Genomic DNA, 14,350 nt, shown 5'->3' with positions numbered 1-14,350 from the left:
ACCTGCAAACAATCTCAACAGATATCAGATTAATACAGTTAGGTGGAGTTGGGGATGGAGGAGGGAGTTAGATGTGGTGTGTAGCCATGCAATAGAAGAGAGGCTGAATAAATGGAAATATAAATCGACTTCTGTAATAGGTGTCAAAACTGGATTTGTACGTGTCAGGAACAGCTGACTGCCAGCTGATGCAAGCCATATACAAACCCGATTCCAAAAAAGTTGGGACACTGTACAAATTGTGAATAAAAACAGAATGCAATGATGTGGAAATTTCAAATTTCAATATTTTATTCAGAATACAACATAGATGACATATCAAATGTTTAAACTGAGAAAATGAATAATTTTAAGGGAAAAATAAGTTTATTTTAAATTTCATGGCATCAACACATCTCAAAAAAGTTGGGACAAGGCCATGTTTACCACTGTGTGGCATCCCCTCTTCTTTTTATAACAGTCTGCAAACGTCTGGGGACTGAGGAGACAAGTTGCTCAAGTTTAGGAATAGGAATGTTTTCCCATTCTTGTCTAATACAGGCTTCTAGTTGCTCAACTGTCTTAGGTCTTCTTTGTCGCATCTTCCTCTTTATGATGCGCCAAATGTTTTCTATGGGTGAAAGATCTGGACTGCAGGCTGGCCATTTCAGTACCCGGATCCTCCTTCTATGCAGCCATGATGTTGTAATTGATGCAGTATGTGGTCTGGCATTGTCATGTTGGAAAATGCAAGGTCTTCCCTAAAAGAGATAACGTCTGGATGGGAGCATATGTTGTTCTAGAACTTGGATATACCTTTCAGCATTGATGGTGCCTTTCCAGATGTGTAAGCTGCCCATGCCACACGCACTCATGCAACCCCATACCATCAGAGATGCAGGCTTCTGAACTGAGCGCTGATAACAACTTGGGTTGTCCTTGTCCTCTTTTGTCCGGATGACATGGCTTCCCAATTTTCCAAAAAGAACTTCAAATTTTGATTCATCTGACCACAGAACAGTTTTCCACTTTGCCACAGTCCATTTTAAATAAGCCTTGGCCCAGAGAAAACGCCTGTGGTTCTGGATCATGTTTAGATATGGCTTCTTTTTTGACCTATAGAGTTTTAGCTGGCAACAGCGAATAGCACGGTGGATTGTGTTCTCCGACAATGTTTTCTGGAAGTATTCCTGAGCCCATGTTGTGATTTCCATTACAGTAGCATTCCTGTATGCGATGCAGTGCCGTCTAAGGGCCCGAAGATCACGGGCATCCAGTATGGTTTTCCGGCCTTGACCCTTATGCACAGAGATTGTTCCAGTTTCTCTGAATTTTTGGATGATATTATGCACTGTAGATGATGATAACTTCATAACTTCAACTTCAATTTTTCTCTGAGAAACTCCTTTCTGATATTGCTCCACTATTTTTCACCGCAGCATTGGGGGAATTGGTGATCCTCTTGCCATCTTGACTTCTGAGAGACACTGCCACTCTGAGAGGCTCTTTTTATACCCAATCATGTTGCCAATTGACCTAATAAGTTGCAAATTGGTCCTCCAGCTGTTCCTTATATGTACATTTAACTTTTCCGGCCTCTTTTGCTACCTGTCCCAACTTTTTTGGAATGTGTAGCTCTCATGAAATCCAAAATGAGCCAATATTTGGCATGACATTTCAAAATGTCTCACTTTCAACATTTGATATGTTATCTATATTCTATTGTGAATAAAATATAAGTTTATGAGATTTGTAAATTATTGCATTCCTTTTTTATTCGTAATTTGTACAGTGTCCCAACTTTTTTGGAATCGGGTTTGTATATATAAAATGGTGTTTTGGGGTTTCGATGATCAGCTCACTGGGAGAAATTTGGGTGCTCCCAATGGCCAATCAATCTAGGTCTACTTTTTGTTTCCTCTACAGCCAAACAAGGCCCTGGGCTTCAGCCCCGCCAAGCCTTTAAGTTAATGTGGCCCCTGTTAGTAAGGGGGGTGGAGGCCAAAAGCCAGGGGCTCCTAGAATCATCACCACTTTTCTCCCTGCTATCAACAGCCCTGAAACTCCTGTTTATTAGGCAGGGTTTTTGGTTATACCCCTCATATATCATGTACTGCTCTGGTAAGGCTGGGATCTGATTGAGTCAAGCCCCAACTAATGTGTAAGTCCTACCTTTAACGTCCACACTAGCTGCCATCTGAGCCTGGGAACACCTGGGTGACCTTACCCACTGGCCAGAGGGCATAAGAAAGTTCAGGTTCATTGGGGCCAATAGCCTCGCGGACAGCGCACCAACATATAGTTAATTGATTTTATACCAACATTTGTTCATTGATTTATATGTTTTTAAAGTCTTACTGGAAAGCACATTGGTCGACAGAAGTCGAAATTAATCGTGCTATATAAATAAATTGTCATTGTCATTGTCATATAGTGCCATTGCACTATAGGCATCCAGAGTTTGAATCCCAGCTTGAGGAACTTTCCCAGTCTTGCCCCCCTTTTCTCTCTCCCACTTCACTTCCTGTCAACTCTTCATTGCCCTGTCATAATAAAAACAAAAACACTAAAAGTAAGTCTTTATTTAAAAAAAGAGAAAGTTCAGGATAGACAATCATGACCACATCACTAATCTGTAATGGCCTCTTGTCTGTCTTCCACTTCTGGTGAGTTTGTAAACTGGGTAGGTAATATCCAGGTCATTGGGTGAGGGTCAGCTATATCTGAGGAGCTAAACCCAAGGGGCTTGGAGTTGAGGGTACCTTCAAACTCAATCAATAATGTTCTCAGTACCTCCTCAGGGACATTCTGGGGCCCGATGGTCACTATGAGGGCTGCTTTGATCAAGCAAATCTCTTTCTTCAAGCAACCGCCAAAGTGAGGTGGGTTGTAGACAAATTGTCTGCTGGCTTGCAAGGTGACTTTGTAGTTCATTTTGCAGAGTGATAAAGGATTCGTTCAATTTGCCTTCTCCCATTTGAAGTTGGTTCTCTGGTCACACAGCAACTCATATGACAGGCAATGAATCATTGTAGGGTCATCAGGAATCAGCCTGAGTCAGTACTACTAAGAAAGTCGAGATGGACTGACCTGATGTCCATGCACTTGAACACTATGCCCCATTTCTTATTTTTACGATGGCCAGTCTTGAATAAAAAGGGCATAAACAGTATATGCTCATTAATTAAAAGGCTGGTCTGAAGTACCTTTGTCTGGTATGAGAGATGATATAGAGATAGGAGAGTGAAGCTAGTCTGCTTGTGCCTAACACTGGTTTGCCTGACCTCAGAAGACTTAACTCAGCAGGCTCAGCTTGGATTTGATGGAGGCAGTGTTGCCAACTTAGCGACTTTATCGCTAGATTTAGCGACTAGTCACAAATCTAGCGACTTCTTGAACAAACATTAGCAAGTCTGTGACTCGCTGGTACTGCCGCTTGAGCGTGAGGTCTTGCTTTCCCAGCACGCACACACCACCTCTCTCTCTCTCTGCGTCCGGTCTGTTCAGTGAGTGGCTGAGAGGAGCAGTGCTTTCAGTTCAAGTAGATATTAAGTTGCTTTTCTAATTTTACATGCAAATATAGCCGAAATCACAGCACAGCTATTGTCTTTGTCAGGTCAAGTCAAGTCACTTTTATTTATATAGCGCTTTTAACAATACAGATTGTGTCAAAGCACTCAACAGTATCAAATTGGAGGATAGAGTGTCAGTAATGTATAATAATAAGATTAAACATAAAATTTTCAGTTAAAGGCATTTCATTATTGAACTCAGTGATGTCATTGTCTAGCTCCGTTTAGTTTAAATAGTATCTGTGAAATCAAATTGACGATAATCGCTAGAAATTAAGTGTCCCCAACTGAGCAAGCCAGAGGCGACAGCGGCAAGGAACCAAAACTCCCTCTGTGACAGAATGGAGAAAAAAACCTTGGGAGAAACCAGGCTCAGTCGCGGGGCCAGTTCTCCTCTGGCCAGGATATTATTGTTTATTTATTGTTAACTTATTGTTTTAATTAAAATTTGAAATGTATAAATGTATTATATTTCGATTTGTATATTGTTGCAATTTCTAACAATAATAGTATTATATAGTTAGGTATTTTATTATATTTTTAGTTCTTTTCTTTTCGTTTTATTTTTATTGTATTTAAGTCGAGGTCTTCACTGGGGATATGTCCCTGGGGCTCATCCAGGTGTCCGGCCTCCGCCGACGATCAGGGAGACATCATCTGGCGCCGATCCACCATCTGATCCGGACACAGACTGAAAAACAGAATAAGAAAGAAACATACAAATATTAGCATAGATGCCATTCTTCTTATGATGTAACGAGTACATTGTGTGTCATGAGGAGTGTTCCCGGTTCCGGTTGATCTAATTAATGCAGCCTAACAATCCTTTAACGGATTTGAATAATAGAAGTGTATTTGTGTGTTATGTGTAAGCCAGGTTAAAGAAATGTGTCTTTAATCTAGATTTAAACTGACAGAGTGTGTCTGTCTCCTGAACAGTGTTAAGTAGATTGTTCCAGAGTTTGGGTGCTAAATAGGAAAAGGATCTGCCGCCCGCAGTCAATTTTGATATTAACCCCCGCGTGCAGCACGACAGCACCGATGCTCTCGTCGCCCTTCAGGATCGCGGGTATCTGCGCAGAAACTTCGAGAACACGAGCACCGGGGAAACAGTGAGTGTGCACTTTACCTTCAGCTAACGTTGCACAGACGTGCCGGACGATGCAGTCCCCGACGATCACAGCATCGCGTTCCGTCTCGCGGAGGGGAGCGAAGCTTGTCTTCCGGGTGGAGATCTCGAAGACCGGAGGCGGCGGAGGGGGAGAGGTCGTCGCCCGGGGCCTAGCTTGTGTCTTCCGCTGCTGGTGCACCCAGGGTCCGTGGCGTCCCGGCGCCGGAGTGAAGGACATCTGGGAAGATCGCGTCCTGGGTGCACAGGGCCTGTGCAGAGAAACACACGGAGAGTAGGGATGGTGGGAGTATTAGCAGCATGCTGTATACTTACCCCGGACTTGTGAGCGGCAGCCCGGGATGTTTCCAGCGCGGCTCTCCGCTCTCTCAGCTGGGCCTGCTTCTCCACCAGGTCGCGGATCTGCTTCTCCATGGCCTCCAGCTCCAGCTGCACCGAATGCAGCTCGAATGTGTCCTCGCCTCCACTCAAAAGGAGACACAAATCAGCCATTTAAGCAAGTAACAGTGAAACAATGGTAATGTGTGTGAATAGAATATTAGCAGTGTAAGCGAGATTAGCGGCAGCCACGCTGCCGATGCTAACGGGCTATAAGCTAATAGCAGACTCGAGAAATCAAAATAAAACTAGTGATAACAAGGCACTCTGATTGGTTTTGTTTTAGAATGCTATTGGGGATATATTCAGACGTTATAGAAACAAAAATTATAGTGTATAAAATAGTTTTTAAGATAGAAAATAGACGATAAAGAATCAATTTGATGGAGCTCAAACTCAAAACACGCAGTCATAAATCAGCGCATGCGTAGATTGAATCTCTGAACAACCTGATCTTCCACGTCAATTCCCGGCAGCTTTCCCTGCATGTGTCGTGACATGTGCCCAATTCTCTAAATCCAGTGACATAGTGGATCTCTCTGAATCTTTTTTGGTGTCCCCAATTTGTGACCAACATGTGGAAGATAAGGTGCCTGTAGAGCCAGAACTTTTCCCTAGCAGTGAGGGCTCAGTTACTTTTCCTTTAAAGGTTGGTAGGGAACAGTTGGTGGCTGCACAGAAATTAGACCCCTCATTAATAAAATACATTGAAGCTGCTGTTTCCCTTAGTCAAGTGTCTAATGCTAAGGTAACTTATTTCTGGAAAAATTTGGTGCTCATGCGTAAGTGGAGGGATAGAGCTCATGTGGATTCACAAGAATTGTTCCAAATTGTATTGCCAGCTGGTTATCGTGAGCAGGTGTTAAAACTGGCTCATGAACGTGCTATCTGGACATTTGGGTGTCACAAAAAGTTTCCAGGTATTTTTATTGGCCCGGATTAAAATCGGACATGTCTAACTTTTGTAGATCGTGTCCTGTTTGTCAATTGGCTGGGAAAAAAAATATACCAGTTGCCCCTTTGCAGCCAATTCTGGTTATGAGAGAACCTTTTGAGCGACTCCTTGTTGACTGTGTGGGTCCGGTACCCAAGTCTAAATCAGGACACAAATATATTCTAAGAATTATGTGTACTGCAACACGTTTCCCAGAGGCAATACCTTTTACGTTTAATTAGAGCCCAAGTGATAACTAAAGAGCTGGTGAAGTTTTGTACTACGTTTGGTTTAACCCGTGTTGTGCAAACTGACCAAGGGTCTAACTTTATGTCCAAGGCATTCTCACAGACCCTTGCCGAGTTAGGGCTCAAACTCTTTGACAAACTACCCATGGGCTACGCAGCACGAGCGCAACATTGATTTAAGGATTTAATGGAATATCTCAAGCGCACCCTGCGACTCAGGATGATATGCGCTTGAGAGATTCCATTAAATCCTTAAATCAATGTTGCGCTCCTACTGCGTAGGCCATGGGAAGGACTGGGCTGAGGGTCTTCCATACCTTATGTTTGCTGTCCGTGAGGCAGAGCAAGAGAGTCTTGGGTTTAGTCCGGCTGATCTCGTTTTCGGTCACACTGTGCGTGGACCGTTGAAGTTGCTTAGTGAGCAATTATTAGCTAAAGACTCTCCTCCTGTGACCGTTCTTGACTACGTCAGCACTGTTCTTGAGCGACTGTATAAAGCCTGCGAACTGGCCAGAGAACATCTGATTACAGCTCAGTCAAGAATGAAGACCCGCTACGATAAGAGAAACGTGAATCGTAGTTTTCAACCTGGTGATAGTGTCCTTGTTCTTTTACCTGACCCCAGTTCTGTGTTTTGAGCAAACTTTTCGGGTCCATATGAAGTCAAAGAAAAGCTCAGTGACACCAGTTATGTCATTCATACTCCTGATCGATGTCGTAAGACATGCATATGTCACATAAATATGTTGAAACAGTTTATTGTGCGTGGAGAGAAACCTATTTCCTCGGTTTCACCTGTTGCGGTGGCTACTGTTAGTGAAATGCCCAAAGATGAGCCAGTTGAAAAAGTTGCACAAGTTGCAGCTAAAAAGCTTAAATTCTGTTATTTTGAGTGATTTGCAGACCTTTCTTGCACACCTGACAACAGAACAATGTGAGCAAATTATTAAATTGGTTCATGAAGTTCCTTCACTCTTTTCGGATGTGCCTGGTAGAACGACCATGTTGACACAAGACATTGATGTAGGTGAATATCATCCTGTCAAGCAACATCGTTATAGAGTAAATCCCAGGAAGCGTGACATAATGAGATCTGAGGTTGAGTATATGCTGCAGCATGGTCTAGCAGTGCCTAGTCAGAGTCCATGGAGTTCCCCTTGTTTATTAGTGTCTAAACCTGACGGCTCCTATCGCTTCTGTACCGATTACCGTAAAGTTAATTCCTTAACGCAACCTGACTCCTTTCCACTACCTCGGTTAGAAGACTGTGTTGACAGAGTAGGCTCTGCTAGGTATGTCACCAAATTAGACCTGTTAAAGGGTTATTGGCAAGTGCCCCTAACTCCACGTGCATCTGAGATCTCTGACAACTCTCTGTTGTTTAAATCGCTAAAGTATAATTTAATTCTCACCATATTTCTGATTTAAGACTAATTTGACATCATCTGCCTTTAATCTCTTAATCTAAACAGCACATTAGCATTATGTTAGCCTATTAGCTTGTCAATCGCATCTCCATTCACGTTATCTACCACTGCTTCTTTCTCTCTCGCTCTGTTTCTTTTCTCTCTTGCTCCTTCAAACAGTCCATCAAACAACTATAGTGAGTCGGAATTACTCTACAATCATGGTGAGTAATGGCTTCTTCTCCTGCTATTGTTGTTTGCACTGCTTGCTACATGTACAGTTTATCTGTCTCTGTCAGCAGCGACGGATTCACATGTGATACATGCAGGGAAATAGTTAGGCTGACAGAGATGATTTCAGAATTAGAGACACGTATCCAAACTTTAACTGAGGACAGTAAGAATGTGAGGGCTGTAGATACGGCTTTGGATGCGACTAGCTCAGGGAGACCTGCACATTGCTCGGTTCCGGTTGAGCCCGTGCAGCAGGGCAACTGGGTGACTGTGAGGCGGCCTAGTCGCGGGTCAAAACACCGCTTTTCCGTTCCGATCAGAACATCAAACAGGTTTTCTCCACTGTGACGCACCCACTGAGAAACCGGATGACAGTGCTCTAGTAATTGGCGATTCTATTGTATGGAACGTAAAAATAGAGACACCAGCCACCATAATCCAATGTTTACCGGGAGCCAGAGCGCCTGACATCTTGGCAAATTTAAAAGTGGTGGCTAATGCTAAACGTAAATTCAGTTAGATTGTTATCCACGTCGGCGCTAATGATGTTCAACCTCGCCAGTCGGAGATCACTAAAAATGTAAAAATAATGTTAAAGAGGTGTGTGAACTTGCAAGTGTCAGACACTGTAATATGCTCTGGTCCGCTCCCTGCTTACCGGGGTGATGAGATGACAGAGTGTGTCTGTCTCCTGAACAGAGTTAAGTAGATTGTTCCAGAGTTCAGACTGTCGTCACTCAATGGCTGGATGTCTAAGTGGTGCCCGCAGAATAACATAGACTTTATAGACAATTGGACGAGTTTTTGGGGCAGACCTGACCTGTTGAAAAGAGATGGTGTTCATCCCTCCTGGGGTGGTGCCGCTCTTCTCTCTAGAAATATGGCACATAGTCTTAGAGTTCGTATTTGACTAACTGGGGCCCTGGTCAGGAAGCAGACAGACTGGCTAAACTGGAGAAGAGGAGAATGACACTATTTCGACAGACTGTTTCCCCGTCTAAATACTGTAAAACTGATGTAAAGCCACCCAGCTTTATATCAAGCTGTTTTGACAATTTGTATTGTTAAAAGCGCTATACAAATAATAGTGAAAAAAATAAATAAAATAAAGAGACTACAATAATGAGTAGGTACTGAGATCTGTTGTCTGTCCTCAATAGAGTTCAGAATGTTTAAGTTCAAGTTTATTTGTATAGCGCTTTTTACGATACAAATCGTTGCAAAGCAGCTCTACAGGAAATGAAGTTTCCACAATAATATATTTATATATTGCAGAACCTTAATATATTTAACTTATGGCAAAATTTGGTAATTCTGTATGTTGTCTGAGCGTTGGCATCCTCTGAGGGGTTGGTATTATCTTTTCTCAGGTGTTCGGTCATCTCAGATCATTTAAGGGTTGGATCCAGACTGAAGCTTCTGTCATTCCTAGTTACCACGGGATGTTAATCAACAGAGAAACAAATAGAGACATGATTAGCGTAGCTGCTGTTCCATCTAAGCAAAAATGATTTGTTCAACCCAAGCTAAAGAATAATAATAATGTACATTTGATCAGATATAACTGCAGTACAAGATTATACGATGCATTATGTGAATGCTTGGCTAAAGAGATGTGTCTTTAATCTAGATTTAAACAGAGAGAGAGTGTCTGAACCCCGAATGTTATCAGGAAGGTTATTCCAGAGTTTGGGAGCCAAATGTGAAAAAGCTCTACCTCCTTTAGTGGACTTTGCTATCCTAGGTACTACCAAAAGTTGCTGTCTAATATAACACCCAGATTTTTGACTTTAGAGGACGTAACAGTGCATCCGACCGTCTAGTTGTAAATTGTAATCCAAGAGATTCTGTGTACTGTTTTTTGGTCCAATAAGTAATATCTCTGTCTATCTGAATTTAATAGGAGGAAATTATTGGTCATCCAATCTTTTTCATTTTTTACACAATCTATTAGCTTAGATAGTTTAGAAGTTTCATCTGGTTTTATATAGTTGAGTATCATCAGCATAACAATGAAAACTAATCCCGTATTTTCTAATAATATTACCAAGGGGCAACATGTATATTGAAAATAGCAGAGGACCTAGGACAGATCCTTGTGGTACTCCATACTTTACTGGTGATAATTGAGATGACTCTCCATTTAAATGAACAAAGTGGTAGCGATCGGACAGGTAGGATCTAAACCATCTTAAAGCCTGCCCTTGAATACCAGTATAGTTTTGTAATCGATCTATGAGTATATCATGGTCTATAGTGTCGAACGCAGCACTAAGATCAAGTAATACTAGCAAGGAGATGCAGCCTTGGTCTGAAGCAAGAAGCAAGTCATTTGTCAATAAATGCTGATCCCAATGGATATTTTTCATTATCTACGTGGATATTAAGATGGCCAACAATTAAGACTTTATCTACAGCCAGTACTAACTCTGATAGAAAATCAGCAAATTCTTTAATAAAGTCTGTATGGTGCCCTGGTGGCCTGTATACAATAGCCAGTACAAACATCACAAGGGATTTACACTTGTTTCTCTGGATAATGTTATATAAAGCATGATTATTCAAACTAATAATAACTGAAAGACCTCTGAGAAATACTGAAAAATAGTACTATAAAATGTAGCAACACATCCCCTTTACCTTTTAGACATGGCTCATGTTTATGACAATCTTGGGGATACACTTGTTTAAAGTAATGTATACATCATCTAGTTTTAGCCATTTTTCTGCACTTCACAAACTCTGACTATGTGCCATATTTATAGAGAGAAGAGCAGCACCTCCCCAGGAGGGATGAACACCATCTCTTTTCAACAGGTCAGGTCTGCCCCAAAAACTCATCCAATTGTCTATAAAACCTATGTTATTCTGTGGACACCACTTAGACATCCAGCCATTGAGTGACGACAGTCTGCTATGTATCTCATCACTACGGTAAGCAGGGGGCTAGAGCATTTTACTGAAATGGAAAATCTGTGAAAACAGAAAGGGAAGTGAAGTAGGAAGTGGAAAGGGAAGTGGTGTGTGGCCAAGTATGGTGACCCATACTCGGAATTTGTGCTCTGCATTTAGCCCATCCAAGTGTACACACAGTAGTGAACATACACCCGGAGCAGTGGGCAGCCAACGCTGCGGCGCCCGGGGAGCAGTTGGGGGTTCGGTGCCTTGCTCAAGGGTCTCACCTCAGTCGTGGTATTGAGAGTGGAGAAAGTGTTGACTCCCTCCACCTACAATCCCTGCCGGACCTGAGACTCGAACCCACGACCTTTGGGTTACAAGTCCGACTCTCTATCCATTAGGCCACGACTGCCCCGACTGAGAACAACAGTGATTTGCATTTGTGCATGCATTTAAGGGTTCATACATGTAATGAAATGTCTTTGCACTTAGAAGGATGTATATCGGCAAGACTTTGAAGCTGAACCTTGTACCTGCAGAACTGCTGACTGACACATCTTCAAAGACTGCCACAGCAATGTATGACAGGAAAAGAGCTATGCAGCAAGCACAAGGTTTGTGCATGTTACGTTAAGATCTTTTTGATGTGAACACATGCACCTTCTCACTTTTATCCACTCTTACACGAGAACTTGTACTGTGGATATGACAAACACACAGATAACAGACCAACACAGCAAGGCATCAGTAGTGATTATCTCACCACAACTACAGTGTGAGAAATACTACTGTATGTATGTAATCTTGGTTAGACCATTAAAGATTTTATCATCACTGACAATTTATAAAAATCATACATTATTTACCTGTAGCTGGTGTATATACACTACCATTCAAAAGATTAGGTAAGAGATTTTTTTTTTTTTTTTAGAAAGAACAGCGGAAATGAATACATTCACGGAGCAAGCACACATGAAATTGATCAAAAAAGTTAGATCAACAGTAAAGGCTCAGCCCAGACCTTCAGGATGTTCTGACCAAAACAGTATGCTATCTTTCAAATCTACAATTGTGCTAAAAAAACACCAGAAACATAAGATATGTGCTAAAACATGTTAGTTGCTAGGTTTGTGCTTAAACATGGCAGTGACCTGCTAAAAATTTAGAAACGTCATGCAAAAAAAAGAAGAGGTAAACTTATATCAAAGGTGTACTTAAGTCATTACCTGTATGGATTCCATTTATAATGTATGTATTTATATGTATATATAAAGTAATCATTCAGAGAAAAAAAAACAACTGTCAACAACCCAAAATCCATAACGAACATTCTCTTCACAATGAGCTAGTGTATGCCTTATGAAACTTCTGCAAACGTGTGTTTACATAAAAGCACGAGCGGCTCGTATAACAGAGTTTGTGTGCTTTAGGAGTTGGCAGACGTTCATATCCTTGAGTACATTCTTCACACAAGCCGCACGCACAGAGAGGCTTTCTTTGCAATCACAACTTGAGATCCACGTCAAAACAAGACAATGAGGCTGGCTCAAGTGTGTTTTGTGTGAAACTAGATTTGCATCACCTGAAAGAAATAGTAATGGTTGTGAAAGAGTAAAGTTCTCAGTAAGCGCCGCTTTCAGGATTTATCTGTGTGTAACTTAAAGCAGAACTTGAGGAGGATAAATACAGACGAGCAGAAGTGGTTTGGGTTACACTGCCTGAGAGTGTGTGGCTTGAATAGGAGAACAGCTGCTGAGGACAACTCTGAAGAACCTGTCTTACAGCTGTGAGTCAGTCACAAACCAGTTCTCCTTCACCTCCAACATTTATTCCTCTGTCACAGATGCATTCAGGAAGATGTTGTTTTCCACTATTTTTAGCATTGTTTGTAAGCATGGCTACCGCTGTTGCTCAGATTCATGTTTGAACGAACCCCTATCCAGAAGTGTTTGGCTTCTGCCTGCGACTCGTGATGATTATTAGCTGAAATCTCGTGGCTTGAGGAAAGGTGTGTTGAAACACGAAAGCTAAGAGAGTGTTACAGTCAATTTAGCAAAGTACAAATCCACAAAACTTACACTGAAGTAACTGCTAAGTGGAAAAATTACCCCCCCAAAAAAACTGTGAACAAAGTCAGTAAGTTTTAGTGAAATGCAATAACAGCAACTAGCTTTTTCAGAAAAAAGAACATCCTCTTCAAAATGTACAGAAAAGCACATTAGGGTTAATCCTACTAATCACGAATGATGGTTTGGTTAATTAACAGAGATTACTCAAGCTTGAGTTCACACCCATTTCTACATAGATTCTTGATCATTCACCAAAAACCAGAACAAAACCAACAAAAAACTAAGAAGCAGGTGTGCAAGGATCAACATTCTTGATTAGGTATTAAAATATATTTTAATGTGCATTACATGAACCCCTTACAGCTGTGGTTGTTATTGTTTGCAATGGATTATTAAATCTAACTTCCAAAGTAAATACTGTATTAACCTAATACTGGTTTGTGCTATCATATTTAGTTTTATGTGATAAGAGCCCCTGGTGTTTGTTTGGTTTTTTGTACATTGTAAGTGTTGTTACAGACACGGTATGTACATGTGTCAGTCTTGTGTTTCGAGAAAATGTAATAAAAATAATATTTAAAAAAAGGAAAGAAACGTACAAAACTCAAACCTTTTTTTATTAAAGTCTATCGCTTGTATTATTTATATATATACTGTATAAAAGTTCTACAGAACTGGCACATGGTCAGACAACAGTCATGGATTCGTTCATTCGTTCTTAACGAACAATACAGAACATGAGAGAAATATACACAACAGATACACCGTTTCACCAGATGTGCGGGTGACTTCATGGGGAGAGGAGGATCGTTTGGAAGAACAAATAAATACATTATCACGTTTCACTTGTGCATGTTCTGCATAAAAGTGTAGCATGCTTTTCACATCAGCCTCATCTGCCAGCGTTCACATGGATTCTGGCACGCACACACGTCACACAGCGCGCTTTAGAATCCGGATTGGGTTTTATTTTTGCTGTGGTAAGGAGAGGTCTGACAGAGAGTGTGTTCATCGAATCTGGAATATTGGCTGTAGTGTGAGGTAAACGGACTGTGTATCTACAGCCACATCTAACATTAAACACACGCCTGACGCGCCAGTCTTTCACACCGGGCCCGAAGCGCTTTAGCACCAGAGTAGAGAGTATCAGAGTGTGTTTCAGTGGAAATGCATCACCGTCTGGAGTCGTGTAAACCGCGTGCATTCAGTCGCTGTCGCTCGTGTCGCTGCTGGGGTCGCCCTGGACTTTGTTGCGGTGCTGCATGGCGCGGTGATACGCTAACTGAACAGACTTCCTGATGTTCGACTTCCGGCCTTCCAGCATCTTCTCTTTGTCCAGATCCTGATTGACGCCCAGAGGAACCAGTTTGGAGCGCGGCAGCCATTGCCTGCACACACACACACAGATTTAAGACCCATTCACACCAAGAACGATAACTATAAAGATAACTGGTTACACTTTATCTGATAGTCCACTTTAGACATTCTACTAACTATAAGTAA

The 14,350-nt window shown here is 41.7% G+C and overlaps 1 protein-coding gene and 1 long non-coding RNA gene across 2 annotated transcripts in view; both read right to left on the bottom strand.

Moving 5' to 3' along the window:
* Positions 1-3,590: 3,590 nt before the first annotated feature.
* LOC306848655 lies at positions 3,591-12,120 on the bottom strand. Its single transcript, XR_013782266.1, has 4 exons — positions 12,005-12,120; positions 6,558-6,746; positions 4,681-5,146; positions 3,591-4,242 (listed from the first exon to the last, which is right to left on the bottom strand). It is a non-coding gene; the product is annotated as an uncharacterized lncRNA (long non-coding RNA).
* Positions 12,121-13,165: 1,045 nt separating this feature from the next.
* Positions 13,166-14,350, bottom strand: part of LOC306848654 (peregrin-like) — a 36,173-nt gene continuing 34,988 nt past the window's right edge. Inside the window, exon 16 of the mRNA XM_079383330.1 lies at positions 13,166-14,235. Within this exon, the coding sequence (XP_079239456.1) occupies positions 14,052-14,235 (184 nt within the window). The 3' untranslated portion in view covers positions 13,166-14,051. The remainder of the gene's footprint in view (positions 14,236-14,350) is intronic.

The sequence above is a fragment of the Barbus barbus genome, assembly GCF_936440315.1.
Source record: "Barbus barbus genome assembly, chromosome: 28".
In the NCBI taxonomy this organism is placed as follows: Eukaryota; Metazoa; Chordata; class Actinopteri; order Cypriniformes; family Cyprinidae; genus Barbus; species Barbus barbus.
The sequence above is the reverse complement of the archived record's forward strand: the minus strand, read 5'-3'. Positions and strand labels throughout refer to the sequence as shown.